At 36.1% G+C, this 20,704-nt stretch overlaps 1 protein-coding gene across 5 annotated transcripts; it reads right to left on the bottom strand.

Moving 5' to 3' along the window:
* Nucleotides 1-241: 241 nt before the first annotated feature.
* tgfbrap1 (transforming growth factor, beta receptor associated protein 1) lies at nt 242-20,704 on the bottom strand. 5 transcript variants are annotated; one of them, XM_088597524.1, is made up of 12 exons: nt 20,541-20,704; nt 18,004-18,705; nt 15,695-15,889; nt 14,620-14,774; nt 14,115-14,197; nt 13,391-13,732; nt 11,938-11,995; nt 10,028-10,171; nt 9,259-9,405; nt 7,914-8,073; nt 5,797-6,230; nt 242-5,028 (listed from the first exon to the last, which is right to left on the bottom strand). In XM_088597524.1, exons 2-12 carry the CDS (start codon nt 18,686-18,688, stop codon nt 4,840-4,842), a joined length of 2,592 nt encoding a protein of 863 aa, XP_088453650.1. In that variant the 5' UTR covers nt 18,689-18,705; nt 20,541-20,704; the 3' UTR covers nt 242-4,839. The 5 variants fall into 5 exon arrangements, with proteins under 5 accessions (XP_088453650.1, XP_088453655.1, XP_088453662.1 ...); XM_088597529.1 differs by having other exon boundaries at nt 18,004-18,702; nt 20,541-20,686; XM_088597536.1 differs by having other exon boundaries at nt 20,547-20,680.

Below are 20,704 nucleotides of genomic sequence, written 5' to 3'. Positions count from 1 at the left end.
ACTGTTTCACCAACAACCTGCTTTTCAGCCAAGAGATGTCCCTCGCCAGTACAGACTGAGCACAGCCTTGCTTAATCCAAGATTATGAGATCAGATAACAATGTAATGACGCTGGTCCTAAAACAAAAATGTCCTGCAATTCGAGATTTGAGATGCACAAACAATGATCAGTGAAGGAAACTTTGACATCTTAGAATAAAATAAAAGTAAAACAGCAATCACAAATAACAGGCCAGTAGAATAAAGCTACTCAAATTTATTCAAATTTCTTTACATTTGTACATTCCACCTACAATGGCATCAATTTAGAAAGCAACAAACAGTATAAATATATCTGTATGTATTTATAAAGTAGTTTAGTGATATAAAGACAGCAACATGGAAAAGGATTTTGAGAAGATGGTGTTTTGAATAAATAAGATTGAGGATGAAAGATTTTCCATTACCCTGTATGAAACCATTTTGAAATACTAACAATCACCTCAACTGGAAGAAAATCTCCACTTTGGTTCATGTTCCTGTAGGGAAATGGCTTTGATGTTAATACAGTAATTTCACATGTAAATAGACTTTAACCAAATTGTCGAATTAAAAAAAACAATGCACATATAGTAAAATAAATCAGATTTAACTGCCATATTGAAGGCCAGTTTTCAGTGAAAGGTTACGTGGTTTACTTAAAACTAATTCATCAAGCAACTGAGTAAATGACAGATTGAATTTTTCAGTTAGAAATGCCTTGGAAGCTGAAGGTTGCAGTCTGCTACACATAGAACATTTAACAGAAAACAGAGCCTATAGTATTGAAAAGTGTTTTTAATTGTGTTAATATGGACTAGGTTGTCTTTCCCTCCAGATCTGTCCATTAGATTCAAGAGCAGTATATCGTGTACAGTAGGCCATATTAAAAAATAATTCTGCAGAAAAATTATATATAATACAATCAGCATCTCAAAACAAAAAAGGGCTATTAAAGATACAACCACAAAGTACTCAAACAGTAAGCAACAAAGATTACTAAAGATAATTAAGATGATATAAAAAAATGTTTAGAATGTCCTGTTTTATATGCTTTAAAGTTAAGTAAGCATGGAACAGTACGGTGCTTGGAAGAATGATTGGCGTGTTTAGAGTGCTGGAGAAACAGGCACGGTTATGGATTCCCGAAAGATTAAGAGGTTTTCCTTCTGCTATCTTGGGCAATAGGACCATGGTTGTGATGGACTGTAGTGCATGACTAAGTGAGAATGATGATTTTAGTAAACAGAACCCCAGACATTAACTAGCATGTTAAAGAACTTTTTTTTCTTTAAAAGCATGGGTGCTTATTTTTGTTCAGAGTTCTGATTGACTGATTGTAAGCAGAACATATAAATATATTAAGAATGGCATATTTACTGCCTTTGAAATGGGATGTTTTTGGTATCTATATAAAACAGGGCTTTTTAAATTACTTTTACTGTATTTTATAGCCTTCACCCATAATTATATACAGTATGTTAAGGCTAAAACAACAGGTTATAAACAATATACAGTATATTTAAAACTGCAACTTTTTACAGTGTTTCACTATACAGAAACGTATCAATAAAACACAACTTCATAATTTACTGGATATTATCAGTCAACCCACAACACATAATCAGAACAATTGCTATCACTTTGTCATCCTATTTGAAAAAATTCAAGTATTAAGGTCCAGTCCCTTTTCCAAAAGAAAAAAATAGGCAGAATGATTTCAGTTATCTTCCATTCACAAGTGCATTGGACAGATGAAAACAAATCTGTAATTAACATTGAATACAATGAATATCACACAAAAGAGTAATGTTTCATTCTGCATACAACGCAGGATATAAAGACTGCATTTAACATGCATATTTTAATGCATAAATCTTAATCATGATCTGTATTAGAGAAACACAGGATGTTACACATAGTACATTGTGAATATTTTCTAAGGCTAACAATAAAACTATTTGCTAGATTGTTCAGAGATGCTGTTACAGCCTTAAGTTTTAAGAAAGAGCTCTGTAAAAAGCAACAGCATTAAAAAAACAAAATCATTGCAGCTAAAATCTAATATTACAGGTTTAAACTGAATTTTTTTGAAAATGTGATCTCTTTTCATTTACTGTCTTTTAATCTTTTTTGTAAGCTTTAAGCTTTTACTTAGATTCATAGAATCCAAGATCTACTTAGATGCCTTCAATGGTACTTTCAGTGTAATTGGGATGTATAATTCCTGTTTTTCCTTAGGTTAAATTCAGGACTGAAGTACTCATCACATTGCTCGTACATCACAAACAGATACATTAACAGTCCATTAATTATAAAGTTCAAGTAATGATTATGTAGTGTTGCATTATGCAAGCAGATGAATCTGGAACCTGTAAATCGGGGATGAATAATAATTTTACTGTCACTGGTTATTTCACTTCATTAACGTATGTGCTGTTATTATTTTTCCTTCTTAAACACAGTTAAATACCTTAACAGTGTACAGAAGTATACCGTCTTTTGTTTTTGTTTGACTCTTTATAATTTTCATGTAAATTATTTCAGAGATATTACTGTTTTATCACTGATGGATCTAAACTATGACTGAACTACCATAATAGTGGTATCACCATTAAGTAACTGTATCCCATAAGGTTACTGATGCAGAATCAAAATGCCCAGAGCTAATGTCTGACTGTATAATTGCCAAAGGAAAGCAATGGGGGAAATATTGTCTATTATACTGCTATTTCCCAGCAGGTACGGTCTTTTTAATGAATGTCAAAATCCATCAGTTGTATAACATGGCAAATCTATATTTTTGTCTTCCCTAAGGAAGCCATTTGTAGGTGAATAGTTTCAAAGGGAAATGTGATTAGACTTAAGAGTAGATATTCTGTTTCTGTGTTTACTTCTCTGTTCTCTGTAAACTTTGGATTCAGCATTTTCTACATTTACTAAAATGAAAACCCAAATATCTTTCTCATGCTAACAAATACAATATTAGCCCAGCAAACCTTTAACACCCTTGATATCCTGTAATAGTACTGAGGTTAAGATACAGATAGGATATACAGTATAATATATAAACTCATGCACCTGCTTTCTGCATCCAAAGCACCCAGATATGACAGAAAAATACTTTTAACAACTTCAGGAGAAAATCAAATGGAAATAAAAAGTGCATTAACCTGGGTCTAATGTTTTCATGGAAATTGGTCAGTGTAGGCAATATGGTTTATACTTGCAATTAAAAGAAATAAGGACGGTAAATTTGGCAATTTAAACACCTTAACCCAGCAGCAGCAGCACTGGGATATGAGACCTCCTCCTCAAAAGCAGCCATTTCACTTGATACAAACATACTACTGTAGCTCAAGGACAGATCAAAGTGTAGGAAAGTGCAACAGAAAAGGGAAATGCAGAACATTTCAAACAGGGACAAAAGATCTACTTTTGAGCTTAAACATCTTAAATTAAAAGCCTGATATCTTCATTACAAGAAAAGACAACTGAAACAATACCTCCTTAAAAAAATCAGATTAAGACTGGAATACAAGCTTAGTCTGAGAATAAAAGCTTAAACACTTAGTCACAGAAAGTAAAACACAGGGATGATTTGTTACCACACTGAACATATTAGTATATGTAATAGTCATTTACTGTAGAAGGTTCTTCAGTGTCCTCCTGATCTTGGCTGGGGACCCAAGGAAGGAAAACATTGTCTTCTACATACCCAAGAGTTAAGGAAGGAGTTTGTTGTAAGTAACATTCTTTGCTGCTGACAACAGCTAAAATTTGTAATGCAGACTAGTTATACAGTATTCAATATGAGAAGACTATTTTGACTATTAAGTCAATATACTTTAAATCACTGGGTACACAAAACGTATCACAGACACATAAATGATGCACATAAAAATGTCACTTTCAGACAAATAAGAGTGCTGATGCAGAAATATTATTTTCAGCAGTGACTGAAAGACTTTGAAAGTGCCTTGCATATCATCCACGTTTCAAACTGTTCTAGTCTCAAAGCTTACCCATCATCCTCTTGAAATTCAATGCATTATAAGAGGGTCAGACTGCACTGCCAGACTGGAGAATGATCTGCAGTCTCCAAACCCCCTTCCTCAAGAGTGAGTTGTCCAAAGCAAGGTGAAGCATGAATCTGACACTGAAAACTACACAAAAAAGGGAAGCATAGTAAAAGCAGACTGTAAAAATGCTGGGAGCACAAGTCACTTTTGCCTTCCACTGTCATGAGTGAAAGATGTTATAATGTCATTCCCCAACACTTTAACTACTTTTTAAGAACAAAATATTGCAGGTGCTTTACTTTCATTGCACAATTAGGAACTTCATGGAAGCTCAAAGAATTAATGTTTTGCTGTATATCAAGACACTACAATCAATACGTACGGACAGGATCAAGCAGGGGGCTGACAAAGGAGGAAGAAACCACATGAAGGATGTCTCACTATAGAGGTAATGGAACAGAAGACGTTAGCACAGACCTGGCACAGCCCTTTGTTTTATTTTTATCATAAAAGTTTAATTTCTTGTTCTGCAATTTCACTGGGATGGAATTGTCAGGAGGGGAAGAAAGCATTCACAGTTATTCAGTCTCACTGTTTATATGGATAGGAACATAGAATAAATAGTTTCGGGTTTACACAAGACTTGTCCATGTATAAAGGCTGAGTGCTTGAAGTTCACCTGTTGACAGCAGTTCTCCTCTGTGCTTTTCAGTGCTTTACCAATGCTGATCAAGCTCCATTTCTTGTCTTTCAGAAATGTTTGCAAGAAGGATTAAGAGTTTAGTAAGAAATGGTTGTTTCAGGTATGGTTGTTGACATTTGGATATTGCCTCCTGCTAGGAGACTCTCTGTTCCTCTTGGCTGCACAGTGAGTGTGGATTGGAATGCCACTGGGGTGAAACACAAACTCAGGCTCACTGAATGTGTTATGACACAACTGGCAGCCTTTCTTCTCAGACAAGAAAATCGGACCACCTTTAGACTTCATCTGTAGAGGAAAAACACGGGACAAATGTGATTCAAATCAAGCAATTTTAAAATGACACAAAACAGGACTGGGTGTCATAAAACTGTAAATAGTTCTCAATCACCTGGGTTTTGGCAAAAGCCCATATTCCATAATGGTTTTGGGACTCATTCATAACCAAATAAGTATCCAAAGAATGAGTTTCACCAAACTGTATTCAAAATACTGTTATTAACATCTTTGCACTAGTGGCAAAGTCAGGTGGTAAGGGATGTGAGAAAGTGAAAGAAATGAACAAGCTGACAAAACCTTTGGGTACCACCAATTTTTTCAAGTTTGGTGAAAAAATATACTACATCTACCTCACTAGGAGAATTCTGGCAACACCACAACTAAGTACAGTTACATTCTGATTGTTCCATCAGAACACCAAAAAGCATGTGCTATATTCTAATAAATTCCACATTTCACATGTTTTATTTTATAAGTAAAGCTTAATGAAGTGCTTTATTACTGATTGCAGACACTGACAACCAATCCTCTAACACTTTGCCAAACACAAAAAAGCTGAAGTTGATGCTGATGGACTGAAGTAACTGGTTAATACCCTTTGCAGACAAAGGTATTTGCAAATTACTTATACCTTTATGCACAGTAATAAAAACATTCCACCCAATCATCACTATAATCTTTTGGCATCGACAGTGCAATGTCATTTGTTAAGTTCTAAAGAAAGTTCACTGACTTAAATGTATAATCAAAGCAGGCTGTAATGGCACAAAGACTTACCTTTTCATGCTTGTGAATGATGTTCTCTGATCTTGCTAATCCCAGTGCGACCTGAGACATGCGCTTGGAATGCATGCTTTCCCTTATGGCTCCACTAAGGAAGGGACAGAGAAGCTGGACTGACCAGCTCTCTGGAACAAGTCTTAAAACACGAACTGCATCGAAGACCTCTGCATGCCTGTTCAATAGGTCCACAGCAGCCATTACTAAGGCATCATTGGAGATAGAAGGGTCCATGTATAGTGCAAGCAACATGTGAAAAAGCCGCTGTCTGTAGGATGGATCTTTGTCCTCGGAGGCCCACAGACAATATCTTTCTGCAGCTTGGAAGTCTTTGAGCTGATGAACAAGGATATGAAGTGCTTTATCGTACTCCTCCAGCTTTCCGTACAGTATTGCACACTCAAACTTCAGATCTGTGTCCTTAATTTTACCTGCAAAATATCAGAACAACTTAGATACAAGTGTGACACTATCTTCCAAATCGCTCGAAACACTGAATTTTATGGCTTCATATTATCTCATCAGCTTTTTATTATTAGAAATACAAGTGTCAAGTACGTAAATCAAAGGCAGGAAGCATGCACTGACTCATGCTATCCATAAATATTTCATTTGAGGAAATAGACCTAAAATTAAAAAAACATAATGTATTCAAACAATCTAAATTTACATTAATGTCTTAATGCAAATAAACAATTGGCATTCTACAGAAATGGCATCTGAATTCCCCAAAACTCCAAAAGTGTTTTTAAGGATTAAAATATTAGAATCAAAGAGGATTTTCTCAAGTAGAAAGGCCAACATGTATGTTGTTTGGTGACTCTTATTAATGTCCACAGAGAACTGTGACCTATTTATTTTTTTAGGAAAAAAATAACTTGAATCTGAAATGTATTTAAAAGTAAAATCAAAATATTTTTTTTCCATACAGCAGGACTAAACAAGAAATGCTGTATTCACATCATATGGAGAAAGAACTAAAGGTTTATTGTAACTTCGGGGTAAATATTTGCAAAGCTAACCATTTATTTCTATGTGCATTGAAAACTCAATATTCCATTTGTTTGCATTTCATACCAAAAGATAAGAATTTATTACCCGGATTTGTTCCTGGATCAAGCTGTCTGGCTCATAGGCAATTTAGATTTAGTTGTCGTTCAATAAATGTTTGCCATTTTAAATATTTGAAAAAATATTTAAATTAGTGTAAAAGAAATATAATCAGAAATCAATGGTACATTTAAGGGCGGAAAATAAAAGGGAAAGATTTAATTTTCTGTAAATATGGTATAGCAAGGGTAATTTTGGTTTAAGATGGTAACAAACCAAGACTGTACTGTACCAAGACATACACCAAGATCTAATATTAGAAACTTTGATGTTTGATTTACAAGAACTAGAAGAACATCATCAGATACTTTCATATAAGGGTACCGTGGCAAGCCCATAAAAGTAAAGAGTTTACACTGGAGCAGCATAATGTGAGGGAAAACATTTTCTTTCTAATAACATCGATTCAGGAACTAATTTTAAGTTATTATTTCTAACACACTGTATAGGTACAATAAAGGATACAATAAAAGTAAATATCAATTACATTTATAGCAACTCACAAATTATACATTAGACAAGGAAATCAGTCAGACAATTTCCACATTAGGATGAGGAAGCCAACAATACACATGGCAACTTCAACAAAACAGTCTGAGCACTATTATATGGATACCAAAAAGTAAAAACTGTGTGTATTTCTTTAGTGATCGGTATTGCATATTACAGAAAAGTTATATTAAAACATGGTTAGCATATTATGAATCTGCAAGTACCAGAATTTTCACAGTACAAAAAACACATGTATTCAAGCTACACGAGGCATTCAGCATATGGTCAGTACAAATACCAATGACACATTAACTCATTTGTCACTATAATTGTAACTTTAATGGGTATAACTTTCCATAATTGCTGTATAAACTACCATATGAACACTTGCAGATTAAGCAAAATATTACAATGAGTGTCTTAACTACACGTCTTATAACACTATAAATTAGAATTCCTAAAACCTCAGATTAAATAATACTGCATAATCAGCTCTGATAATGACTCCTTACCTAGCAATAACTGCACCCTGTACAGGTTGGACTTCTGCAACAGGTTCTGAAGCTTTGTCCTGGAAGAGCTCAGCTCTTCTGAGGGTGTTTCACTTTGGGAATGCAGTTGCAGCACTCTATCAAGGTACAGGGCAGCCAAGTGAGAGTGGAACTTCTCCTTCTATGCACAGAAACAGAGAACAGAACAATCTGTCTGCAGTAAAGCAGCGCTGCAAAAGTACCTTAGTATCATTAACTTTGTGCTGATGAAGTGAGTCCAAGGTTCAAGATGGATGTGCACAACAGGTTAGTTCAAAGGGCTTGCGTCTATCAACCATACCAAGGATTATAAGTAAGGTTACAGATGAAAGGAATCCATTCCACATATCTCGTACAAGACAAAGCTTGAATCTTTAACAGCATTATTAGGGTAACATACCATACCCCAATGTTTCACCACTTTGTACCCTGATCTTGCTATATCTCAAAAGCTAAGCACAATTAGTTCAATTAGGTCAACATTGGGAAGGAAAACTTCTAAATCCAGTACTATAGCTGCTACTATAACATCATAATACAGGTGTTTGTGTGTCTGTAAGTGGCACTGTGGGACAGAATGTTCAAAACTGATGCCCCAGTTTGGGGACAGGGGAAATTGCTATAAAAGGTGCCAACATTCAGAAGAAAGATCTGGACTACATGACGAATAAAGATTCCAGAAAACTATTCATGAGAGTAGGGATGATAATCCCATGTTCTGGTTTAATTCCACTCTGATCCTGCATATTCTAGGCTCCATAAATTTACCCTTTACCCAAATTTTAATTATTTACTTCTCCTCCTGATCAGCTATGTTGTGTGGCTGCTGGCACAGAAAAGCTGCTATCCATCACCAGGTAGGTGCTGTAATTCTTCAGTATTGGATGAATTAAGATCCACTGAAGTACACATATGTGGAAATCCAAAGCACTATACAAAGTTAAAAAAACACTCCAAAAATGTATACCACTAATGAATATTTAAGATGTAATTGGAGTGTTCATTGAAGCATTAATGGATCATACCATAACTATTCCTGACTTACAAAAATTACAACTTGAAGAGTGTTAGGTCTAGAAGGTTGTGTCTAGTCTACTGAGTAACATTATGTAAAGTTAGGAAATGCATAAAATGATGATGTTTCATGTTGTGTCTAACTACATTTCCCTCCCTTTTTCTTTTTCCCCCTTTCTGGGGTTTAAATAAATAAAAGAAAGTCCAAATATATACTAAATTCTGTATCTGAGACAGAAACAAAGCCAGGAGTTCCTCTGGAACCTTGAATGTTTTGTCAAACAGTGACAACAAAAATAATTTAAATCATTACCTGAATGTTTTTTTCAAAAACAAGGTGTTCAAGATACAAAATGATGGCTTGTGAATATTTATGTAGGCATTTGATGACATTGTCTGGATTCAGTTTGCCTTTCTTCTCTTCATCCTCTGGTCTCTTTGTAAAAATCTGAACACCAACCTAATGTAGACAAAAGACAAGATAAGATTCACATGAGCCCAGATTTTGTGATTTTTCTATCACTTGATGCTCAGAAAAGTTAGGTAAAAAGCCTTCCCATGTTCTTGAATTTAAGAGTTTCCAAGTTACAGTCTACAGTAACCAAGTAATGAAGATGTCCATTGAGTAAAAAGGTCTTATTACAAATACAACATAGTTATTTGTCAAGGGTTTTCTGTGCATAGTGCCGTGGGCATCATAGTTAACAATACAAAATGTCTCAATTAGTTCATAATGTGATTTGATACCTTCTAAGACACAATCTTGATCAATAATATACGTCTTTGTATAATACAATATTTTTATATCATTATGACAACATAGATATTTGATTCTCTGCCACTTATCTTACACACCTTTCAACATCTTGGAGAGAATGAGAAAGCACTAGGCTGTGTGTTTTGTTCTTAATTTGATCATTTCTAGAGACAAGTTAAATGTTCAGCAATGAAGGGTCCAAAAGAGACCAAAAATAGTCACTTAAGAGACGGCAAGAAGGAAAGAGAAAGAATTACAGGAAGAAAGATCTGTAGGGAACATAGGTATAAACAGTGTTTATCATACTTTACATAATAATACAGACCTTTTCATTTTTTTGCAGAGCCCAATCCGCATATTTCCATATTAGATCTTGCTTGGAGGAGAAGGTGAGGAAATCCACTATGTATTCATACAGATCAGCTCGGGTATCATCGTGGAGCTCTCCATTCACTATCTGCATCCAAAGCTAGAAAATCCAGGAGAGAGAGACATCACCGAGGGAGAAATAGTAAATCCAATTGCAGTTACAAATGTTTACAAGTGTTCTACTTGGCTCTTCGCTGAAGGAATGAAGCAAGAATGCAAAGACAAAATGAAATGCCAGTTCAACTCCCTTTATTGAAAAAGGAGATTAGGAAATGAAACATTGAGTGAATTATTTAAAGGGACCTATATCAAGCTACACACACACAAGCTCTGGTTAGTTTTTTTTTTTCATACATGAGAATCTTAACCTGAAAAAGAAAATGTGCTACACACTTTGCATTCTATAAATGATTTGATCAAATGCCAATCAGCAGAACTAGACTGCAAAGCAGCAACCCGGAGATAAGCACATCTTAAAATGTTTACACTGTTTAAGAAAATGTCAGAATATAAATTAAAACAGATGTGACATACATGACATATGATGACCAGTGTGTAAACTACAGTGCCAAATAAAATTACTGGGTCAGTTAAATCAAATTGTTTATATATATAATATATATAAATTATATATAATATTAATAGTTTGCTTTGCACTCAAGCAAATTGAATTAGTGATCAGAAGATCAATATGGGAAGGCACACTGGTACAATGATCATCGGCAATGGACTGGTATCCACTCCAGGATGTACCCTGCCTTGCACCCGTTTTGTGCCAAGATATCCTCTGGCTCCCCCATGATCTGGTATTGAATAAAGTGGTAAGAAAATGGATGTATGGATGGGAGATATACATCCATATACATATACATCTTCCATATAGGTTGCCTGTCCCTTTCACACAATAACTGCATAAAGTCTATATACTGTATGAGATGCTGTTTAGTGATTACACTTGAAAAGTTCTGACTTGAATTTTTTTCAGTGTGAAAAATGCATGCCCACTTGGATTTAAACCTGGAGACTGACTTGACCAGCCTGAGATATTCAATTTTTACCCCCGATAAACTCCTTGGATTCATTAGCTATATGCTTGCTTATGAACCAGTTCCAGTCTTCTATGCCTCACAATTTGCTAGGAGAGCCAGGAGAATATGGGATTATAGTGACTGAAAAGACAAATATGAAGCTTTTCCTAAGTGTGAAAAGGATTAAGTGTGGAGAAAGGAAAGAACAGCAGATGCTCCAAAGAATGCCACCTCATCTGGGAGGTATACAGATTCAACAATTCATATAGAATAAGAATGTACTACACAGCATGGATTAAGACGTTTACCACCCTACACCATCATGAGAGGTGCACTGGTCTTACCAACTGTTTTAATTGAAGAAATGCTGATTCTTCACAGTTCTAAGTAAAATGTTCTCATTTAATGTTGTATGTTTTTTCCATAAGTGACTACATAGGTCACTTCAAGAAACATCATGTGAACTTTGATCTGATCTCAGAGACTAAATTAAATTAAATTAAATTAGAGGCTATATTACATGTTTTTTAAAGACTGTTTAGTCTTAAAGTTTTTTAAGTCAAAGGTAACTAAATGGGGTTAATTTAAAGAATACACAACATACGTTATCTGAATATATAAGTTATTTAAATATACTTATATACTGATATGCACTGGGTTGCATATAAAATACTGTATACTGGTTAAAGATCTAATTGTTTAAGAGTGAGTGGGATGCACACTGTGACAGCATTGATACACAGAATATCCCTTTTTTAGATAGTGCCACAGTATTAATAATACAATTTCCAATTGGATGTGCTAAATGCTCAAAATGCAAATGCTAAAAATTTAATACCTGCACTGCAGCATCATCTTGACCATTGTAATGATAGAGAAGTCCAAGTGCAAAAAACCTGAAAATGAAAAACAGAAAATGTATTTTAGTATTATCTTTAGAATCATGTGTTTATTAAAACTTATAGAACCTATTAGTTTTATGTGGAGTTTTGTGCAGCCTGCTCCACAGCGCAGGCCTTACTGCACTGGGGGCGGTGTGGTGGCTCTGTGGTTAAGGATCTGCGCCTGTGGCTGGAAGGCTGCCGGTTCGTATCCTGCGGCCGGCAGAGGAACCCTACTCTGTTGGGCCCCTGAGCAAGGCCCTTAACCCCAACTGCTCCAGGGGTGCCATATAAATGGCTGACCCTGCACTCTGACCCCAAGCTTCTCTCCCTGTCTGTGTGTCTCATGGAGAGCAAGTTGAGGTATGCGAAAAGACAAATTCCTAAGAAATTATATATGGCCAATAAAGTGATCTTATCTTACTAAGAGGCTGCCTTGTTATCACAGATGTTTCCTTTAAAGGGATCACCAAATACTGTCATTACGGTTTATTTTATATAAACAAGGTGAGAGTGAATCATCAATGACTTTTTAACTGGCACCATGTTTATATTGCTTCGTACTTTGCTTCCTGGAATCAGCAGTGTGCTGATGTTTATATTCAGTCCAGGTCTTAGTCAATCAATAACTAAATATTTAACCATAAAGACCTTTTACTTTTTTATACTCATGTTTACATTATATTCATAAACCACCTTATAACACTATACACACGCACATCATCATCTGATGGTGGCAATCATCACAATACATAAGTAGTATACATTAATACATATTAAAAGATTAGATCTATACATAAATCGATGGCTTGTACAACTAATGGTACCAAAAGCTTTTGTTTAACTGTAAACTCTCTGGCCCAATCTAAATATTCCAAACTTCTGTGAAATGAATAGATTATAGAGCTTGTGTAATAAGTAATTTACAAAGACATGTTCAACATATACTTTAAACTGGTATTTTTAAAGATTTTATGACTTACAGCATATTGTATGAACGTTTTTTTACCGGAATATGCTGCAACTTCTCACGTTCTTAAATCTCTAGCACTTATTTTATAAATGCAACATTTTATGAAAGTGTTTCTATAAAAATACTTCTATACTACCATAAAAATATTCCTATAACTATGAATGCTGAACTAATACAGAAGTAATAATTCAATGTGTTCTTGGTATCTCAGAATAGTTATTTTGATAAACCCATCCCTGAATGGTTAGAAACCACAAATATAAATGTGTTTACAGTCATGAAAGCACAGCATAATAGAATTGTTATGGTTTTAAAAGAAAATAGCATCACTGACTTACATTCACAGCTCATATTAAGGAATTGTTTCTAAACCAGTCACCAGTTTGTGTTATAAACCAATAGATTGTTAAGGAAAAAATGTCTCCTTATTGACATACTTTTTGTGTTTCTCCAGCCAAGGAACACTGTCCATTAGGACACAAGCATTCTCAGAAACTAACAAATCCAGCAGGCTTTCATGGTTTGCTTCTGCATACAGCTTCAGCAACGCAGTGTCCACGTCATCCCTGTATCCATTGGCTACTTCCGTACTGCGGATCTCGCTCAGATAGCTGATGAGGAACCTCTTGCACTTGAGGATCTTCTTCTGGTCTCCCTGCGTGAGGTGGTTGAGGTCTGCAAACTCGTGGAGAGGAGGATGCGAGCGTGTGAAGGTGGAAGTGGTAGGCAGGAGCAGAGGATAGAGAGAAATTAGCTCACGCACGTCCAGATGGCCCTTCCTGTAAGGATCACATCAAAAAAGCTGAACAAAAATACATATCCAGACCTAAAGGCTTTCAAGTAAATCAACATTTCATGGAATATAATCTAATCAAAAGAATCAAAACTGTACCCTGGCTTAGTGATGACAGACTATTGCAGAGTACGTTTTAACATTCACAGGCCATTTAATTGGACACTATCTAAATGCTTAAGACATTTGTAATTCTAAAGATCAACTCTGCAGTTCATATTCCAAAACAAAGTACATCCCTTTTCAAAAAAACAATTACAACAGGGGGCTTTCCCCCCTCTAATCGAATTTCAAAATGAAAAATAAAAAAAGTGAAAGAGTATTTTAATCATTAAAAACTGTTTCAAAATGATAGAAGGAAAAGTCACCTGAAATGTTCTTTAGCCTCTGAAAATTGAAGCCGTCCGAATTGTATAAATCCTGCTTGCTGGAGAATCCTCCTGTACATTATCTGAACAAAAGAGGGTAAAACGTGTTAGCAACAGCAGTACCAATTGCTTTCAAATATGTATATCTACATTATATGAAATATAATAGTTCTTCCATGTGTATTTTTACTATCATGAGGTGAGCACACTCCTTTCAATTTATGAAACACAGCACTGCATATGACGTCATGCTTCCTTACTGATTTTTTCCAGATTTGGAAAATACTTTAATGTTGTAATTCAACTATATTGTTCACAATAAACTAAACATGCAATACCAAAAATATGTAAACCTAACTACTGTTTAAATAATCTATTTGATTAATACATTCATGTGGGAATGGCTCTCAAAATGACACTCAATGTAGGGGACAGCTTCTGACAGTTAAGAGACTAAAAATTTAATGGAACACTAATGCAGTTGAAAAACATATAAAAAAAAGACCTGAAATTTATCTTTAGGAATGTTTCTTCGGGCTCCCTCAGCCAGGACGAGAGCTTCTTCCACTCTGTGACTGGCCAAAAGGTCCTGGATCTGTCTCTCCAAAGGCAAGGGTACCAGCACATATACTGCTTTTGTGGTGGTTAAAACCACCTTCCCTGTGGTAAAACAAAAAATAGGACTACCATAAAACAACATGGATAGAACGAGGAGTTACAACCAGTGCCATCAGAAAGAAAGGGAATGAAAATCTGGAAACCAGTGTGTGCCCCGTATAAAACACAGAAATCAAGCTTGCAACAGCAGTTTAATCAGTTCCAAAGCAAAGGCAAGATAAAAGTCGAGTTAACAAACTGACCCCAGAACAGCATGCATGAGCTAGATAAAACCAGCAAAAAACCCGGTTCAAGAATTTGGGTAGAGACTGCACAACACTCCACAGGAGCAAATTGGTATAGTAACAGAACCTGATTAAAGAGCAACTTTACCAGGCGTCACACCTGACTTTTGAACACGTGGTTCTGCCTCCTTTGTAAACAACCATAATCTAAATAAACCTCCAACCAGTGAAATATATGAAAATAACTAGGCACAAATTGACATTGCGAATACACAAAACAAGCATGTCAACAGAAAAACGAAGTAAGTGGGGCAACTGTAAAATAGATGTGAACAATTTTCAGGAAGACACAGGAATATTAGGGCTGGGTGCTACATGAGCATATCGGGAACTCTGAATATATTATAATGTCTGGACTTTAAATTCCTGACTTTTAACAGCTGACAAATTTGTCAAGTGAAAGTACAAAAAAACAGCTATCGCTATACTTACCATTGAATGAATGCCTAACATACCTTACAACTGTTCAAGGCTTTCCAATATAAGGACAGGACCAAAAGCTTTCTAAGCTTTGAATCTTTGAAAACACTTCAGCAAATGTTTGTAGCTTTAAGAGAACTATGATATCATTGTATGACAAAATGTAGGTAAATTTGAAATATACAGATGATTACAATGAACACTTTTGGAGCAAATGCTGGCTGGTAATCCTTTATTTTATACAGAAGAGTGAAGTACCTTCAAAATCCTGTAATATATGTCCATCCCTAAAAGAAAGGGTTTGCTTCAGCTGTTGGTCAAGCATGCTATGCACAGTGATAAATCCCTCATCCAGAGCCACCACATAGGGAAAACAAACAGCAGCTCCAATCACATTCTCTGACCAGCGAACAGGGGCTCTCTGAGAAATTCCTGCAGCTGTGGCAAACATTCCTGAAAAATACATTAAAAAAACAAAAATATGTTTTAACCCTTAGAACCCATATTTTTTACTTCATACTGCGAGAAGGATGAAGTTAGGGCACAGTCCTAACTTGAATAGTCAATGTGTAGACAATTCTTCTGTTCTCCACAGCTTGAAACTGTAACAATGAGCTTTTTTTTTGAGTGATGCAGCTTTATGGAATGGGATAACATGGCTACATTAGTGCAGGCAGGAGTACACAGGAAAAGTTTTATGTTTTACATGTTGGACAAGTACTTTATTAAATACGACTTTGAAATGACTGAAAAACCGTCTATATAACTAAATCAGTCACATTGTATTTAATATTTAATAATGTTGACAAAAAACTCCTACTTATGCACTAGTATCAATATAGTATATAGACCATACTAGTATATGCTGTAAAGATAAAGCATAAATATTGCTTTATAAAGTAAAAAAATCTACAGCTTGTTAGGTAACAAATTACTTGCGATTTCTACATAGTAAAGAACATGTTAAAGAAAGATCAAATGAGAAAGATACCATGCATCAGAAGACACTCATTACTTATAACTACAACAGATTCATAGTAACTTTCATAAATTGTCAGGAGCACAGACAATTTATTGAACAAAAAAGCCAAGTTCATTGCTGACTAACATCTGTCATTTATAGGAGTGTGTACATCAACAGGGGTGTGTACTGCGAAGGTCAAAGGCTATTAGCATGTGGCCACAGCTGGAAGCAATACATTAGTATTGATGCAGCTCTCAGCAACACATCTATTGCACCCGGTTGTGGATGGTGTCTTGTGGGATTCTGTGCCATTCCATTTGTAGAGTCTGGACAGGCATGTATCTGTTCACTGGTCTCTGAGCCCTAGATGCTACACATGACCCCAGCACATCCCGTACATATTCAATGTCTGACAAGAAGGGTATCCACTGTGCACCTAGAACATCTTCATATTGCAAGAAATGTGTTGAGCACCATAAGGATGTGCAACGACTTTCTGTAATGTTGTCGCATCAGGATGAGCCCACAGGAAACAGAGAAATCCATAGGCCTCATCAACACAGCACAGGGTAGTTAGGACACCATAAATCACTGCAAGTGGGGTTCTGTGGCACAGCTGGGCCACAGTGGAATTCCTCTTCTAACAACTCCACATGAGGTGGAGGTGGAACATACCAATTGCATGAAGGTGCGGTTCTCTTAATACACAGAGTTCACTGGATCATTTGGTTTTCCTCCTAGATTTTCACCAGTGCTAACCCAACAATCACTAATGCATAATCGATTGATCAAAATGACACCAAAACATTTGAGCAATATCCAAAAGTCATATACTTTATTTTTCTAAAAATACAAGCATAGGGTTACGTTTCTTTTGATGATCAGTACACAACTTAACGTTGTGCTTCATGCATTAATGAAATGGAAGCAATAGGGGAAATAAAGAATAAATAGGTGTGGAAAATCAAAGTGAAATATACAGAGCTCACAAAATAGAATAGTACACTGCATGATGAACTAAATGTAATCTACACTTCATTTGACAAAACGGTGATCTTTCTACTCTCTTTGGTACAACTTGCATATCTACAATAAAATAATCCAGCACTCTTCCATCACAAACAGCTGTAGCTACAGATTTTGACCTCACTCAAAAGATAAAGAAATAAATACAAGTGTGCCTTTAGCACAGAGAAAAACTTTGTCACTCACTGAACTGCAAAACAAATATTCACTCGTGCTACCCTCCTTTTCTTAAATCATTTATGGAAGAATTGTGGCAAACTTTAACATTATCTACATTCCCAAAATTCTAAAATCTTCAAGATATAGGCTTAGTAAGTAAACAATTCATTCACACAAAAAGATTTTAAGTTTTCTTATGAGTTTTATTTGAGAGTTATATCCAAATTGATCACATTTATGAATGTGACATACAAATTCACTGTTGATATTACTTCTTCTATTGTGTTTTTTATTGCTATAAATGTTTGTGCCTCTTTTTGCTTTAGCAAAGCAGTATGTACCTCCTAGACAGCCTACTCTTGTGTAACACAAAACAAATATGTAAAACTGAGAATTTGTGGTCTAATAGAGGACTTACCTAAACCTCCAGGTGCAGCTAACAGGAACTCTTCTCTTCCTATTCTCTTAACTATAGGTTTCCTTTCTTCACTGTCATAGGGGAAAAGGTCCTGAGAAGCTCCAGTGTTGTAGTTAAGGATGATATACTGTGTTGTTAGTGCCAAACACAGGAAATAGCCATCCAGACCAATTGCAGACGGCTGCTCTGGGGTGGACAATTCTTTAACAATCTGAACACGATCCTCATAAACCATGTAAATTTGTATGGTCCTTTTCTTGATGGAAATAACACCAATTTCCACACAGAAGGGGTCACCATTGACAGGGTTCTCATTCACAGTAAAAGTGACAACACCTTTGATTTTGGCCCCGGACGGAACAGGCTCCAAGTTCAGCATGTTGACAACCATTATGGTGTTGTCGCAGAGTACAATTAGCCTATTCAGGGCAGAAGCTGCCTTCAGCTCATTCACTGGCTTTTTGAGACCCAGATGTCTCTGCAGTTGCTTTTGAGCTGCGAAGGCCGGGTTCCCTTTTGATGAACTCTTCTCTTCGAGCAGGAAGTGGTGGAGAAAGCAGTCATTGGTCCCAATGTAGATGTTTTTGCCACAGCACTCGATGCACTCTATGTTGATGCGGGGTTTGTCTCCCATCAGGAGCTCTCGCTCTACCGCGAGAACAAGTTCAAAAGCTTTCACACTCATGTTGTCACGGTCATCTACTGGGGAAAGAAGAAAAGAAACTTTTCAGGCCCAAAATCACCAGACTACAACAAACGAAGGGTCTAACACTTATATACAGTAACTTCTGGCTTACCATTAAGGCAAAAGGGCTACAGGGTTGCAATCCATAGTCTATTTTCATTTCTTCCACTGTTAGAACTTATCTTACTAGAAACATATTTACCATTTTGATCTATTAAATAATTTCTGACATCAAACATAAAAAACTACAAACATTCAAATGAAAACAATCAAATACACATGCAGCCTCTATCACAAAACAACTCCTGAAAGCACAGGGATCAAAGCGGTATTATCATCCAAATCAGGGTGATGGGGGAGCCAGAGTTAATCCTGGCAATCAACAGGTGCAAGGCAGGGCACCCTGGCAGGGCAGACAGACACAAACACAGACATGTATACGCTCAAACCAGGGTCAATTGTCCAAGACGCCAATTAACCTACCAGTAGGTCTTTGGACTGCGAGAGGAAACCCAAACATGAACACAGGGAGAACATACAACCTCCACACAAGTAGCACCCCAGTGCTAACCACTGTGCCCTCCTCAATTGAATACTGTAGATCTTATTTCAAAATAAACCAGCACTCCTTAGCTCTCAATGGCCAAAGATGGTCACTCCTGCTTTGACTATCATAACACTTACTTAATTGATGAATACTCTCATGTAATCTTGGTCTTCAAAGATGGATAATGTAAGGGGGACCTGCTGGGCTGTGGCTCTCCAGAGTCAGGGTTGTTCATCCCTGATATACTGTATACAATAATAAGTCCCTAACCGTGTTTCTGCAATAAAAGCTATATCTAACCAGTCTGTGGAGAGCTACAATTTTCTTTTTATTTAAAATGATTCCATCCTGCTATATGCCTCGACTAATAATTGCGTTTAAAACAATATAAAGTGGCTATTTTTAAATGTGAAGTATTTATCAAGGTCCAAAAAACTTTTTTCAAAAGGAGCATAAACGTCAAGGTATGCAGTGCAATTTAGCATACTCGATCTCAGACTGACGTTATTCAAGCATTATTCCTTACATTTTTACAGTAAACAAATGGAGAAACTGTCGAAACGCAACAATAAAAAACACAATATCCCCAAAGTCGTGAACTAAATACAGACACTGCAAACTATCAGCTAAAATCCTCACTCAGTACATCACGTGCTTTTGAAGAGAGATATTGGTTGTTGTAAGTAGGGGTCCTGATGTCTGAGAGATAAGGGCTACTGAACATAAACTATAAACAAATGGATGCTTTTAATGGTTTCTAATGCAAACTATATTTTATTCGCCAAACAATTCAGTGACGGCATTATCTGCGAGTAAGAAATTACTGGAGTTACTCAGAGCAGATTTGAGCAAATCTACAAGATACATCCTGCAAATAAAACTTTCGCATTAAATGTCGAAATCAAGGCTTCGTGTTTCGTAAAATGAAGTCAGGTACTTTAAGAATCTCCTAAAAACAGTCACCCGTAAAATCTGTGATAAAACAATGGTTGCGTGCTGACAGGCTATCAGAACCAAAAAGACAAAACAGTACAAGGCTAACTGAAAAACAAGACAAACACCCGGAGTCTGGTTACAGAATGAAATCCTAGAATATTGATAGGATAAGAATATCCAGCTGCTTTTTTGATTAGAGCCTTGTCGTAAGAGATCTAAAAGCACTTGCTCTTACCCTTTGCAGAATGAATTGGTTTGGCTTTTGGGAACAAAATTACTCTGACGAGAGGCAGGCCTGCGTTCGACAGCACATAACTACAAATTCAATCACAGACACAGAAAAAACAGTGTGTGGAACGGATTTCTTACCCAGACCTTGTGTGATATAATAAGATTCTAAAGACGATAACGTTTCACGGCCTCTTATTCCTCACTCTTCTCTTCTCTTCTCTTCTCTTCTTCCCCAAGCTCAGACAGACACACTGGGGTTTGTTTCCTGCTCGCTTTTCCATCTACATCCGGTCAGCTGATGT

This window comes from Lepisosteus platostomus, chromosome 2 (assembly GCF_059453375.1).
Source record: "Lepisosteus platostomus isolate fLepPlt1 chromosome 2, fLepPlt1.hap1, whole genome shotgun sequence".
NCBI classification, from domain to species: domain Eukaryota; kingdom Metazoa; phylum Chordata; class Actinopteri; order Semionotiformes; family Lepisosteidae; genus Lepisosteus; species Lepisosteus platostomus.
The sequence above is the reverse complement of the archived record's forward strand: the minus strand, read 5'-3'. Positions and strand labels throughout refer to the sequence as shown.

Bases quoted from the DNA above. Each gene is read 5' to 3' on its own strand.
- tgfbrap1 (XM_088597524.1), bottom strand. From the start codon at position 18,688: ATGAGTGTGAAAGCTTTTGAACTTGTTCTCGCGGTAGAGCGAGAGCTC. The intron at 13,733-14,114 runs GTGACTTTTCCT...TGATCCTTACAG, and splicing joins GAGGCTAAAGAACATTTCAG to GAAGGGCCATCTGGACGTGC. The intron at 10,172-11,937 runs GTATTAAATTTT...TGGATTTTCTAG, and splicing joins AAGATGATGCTGCAGTGCAG to CTTTGGATGCAGATAGTGAA.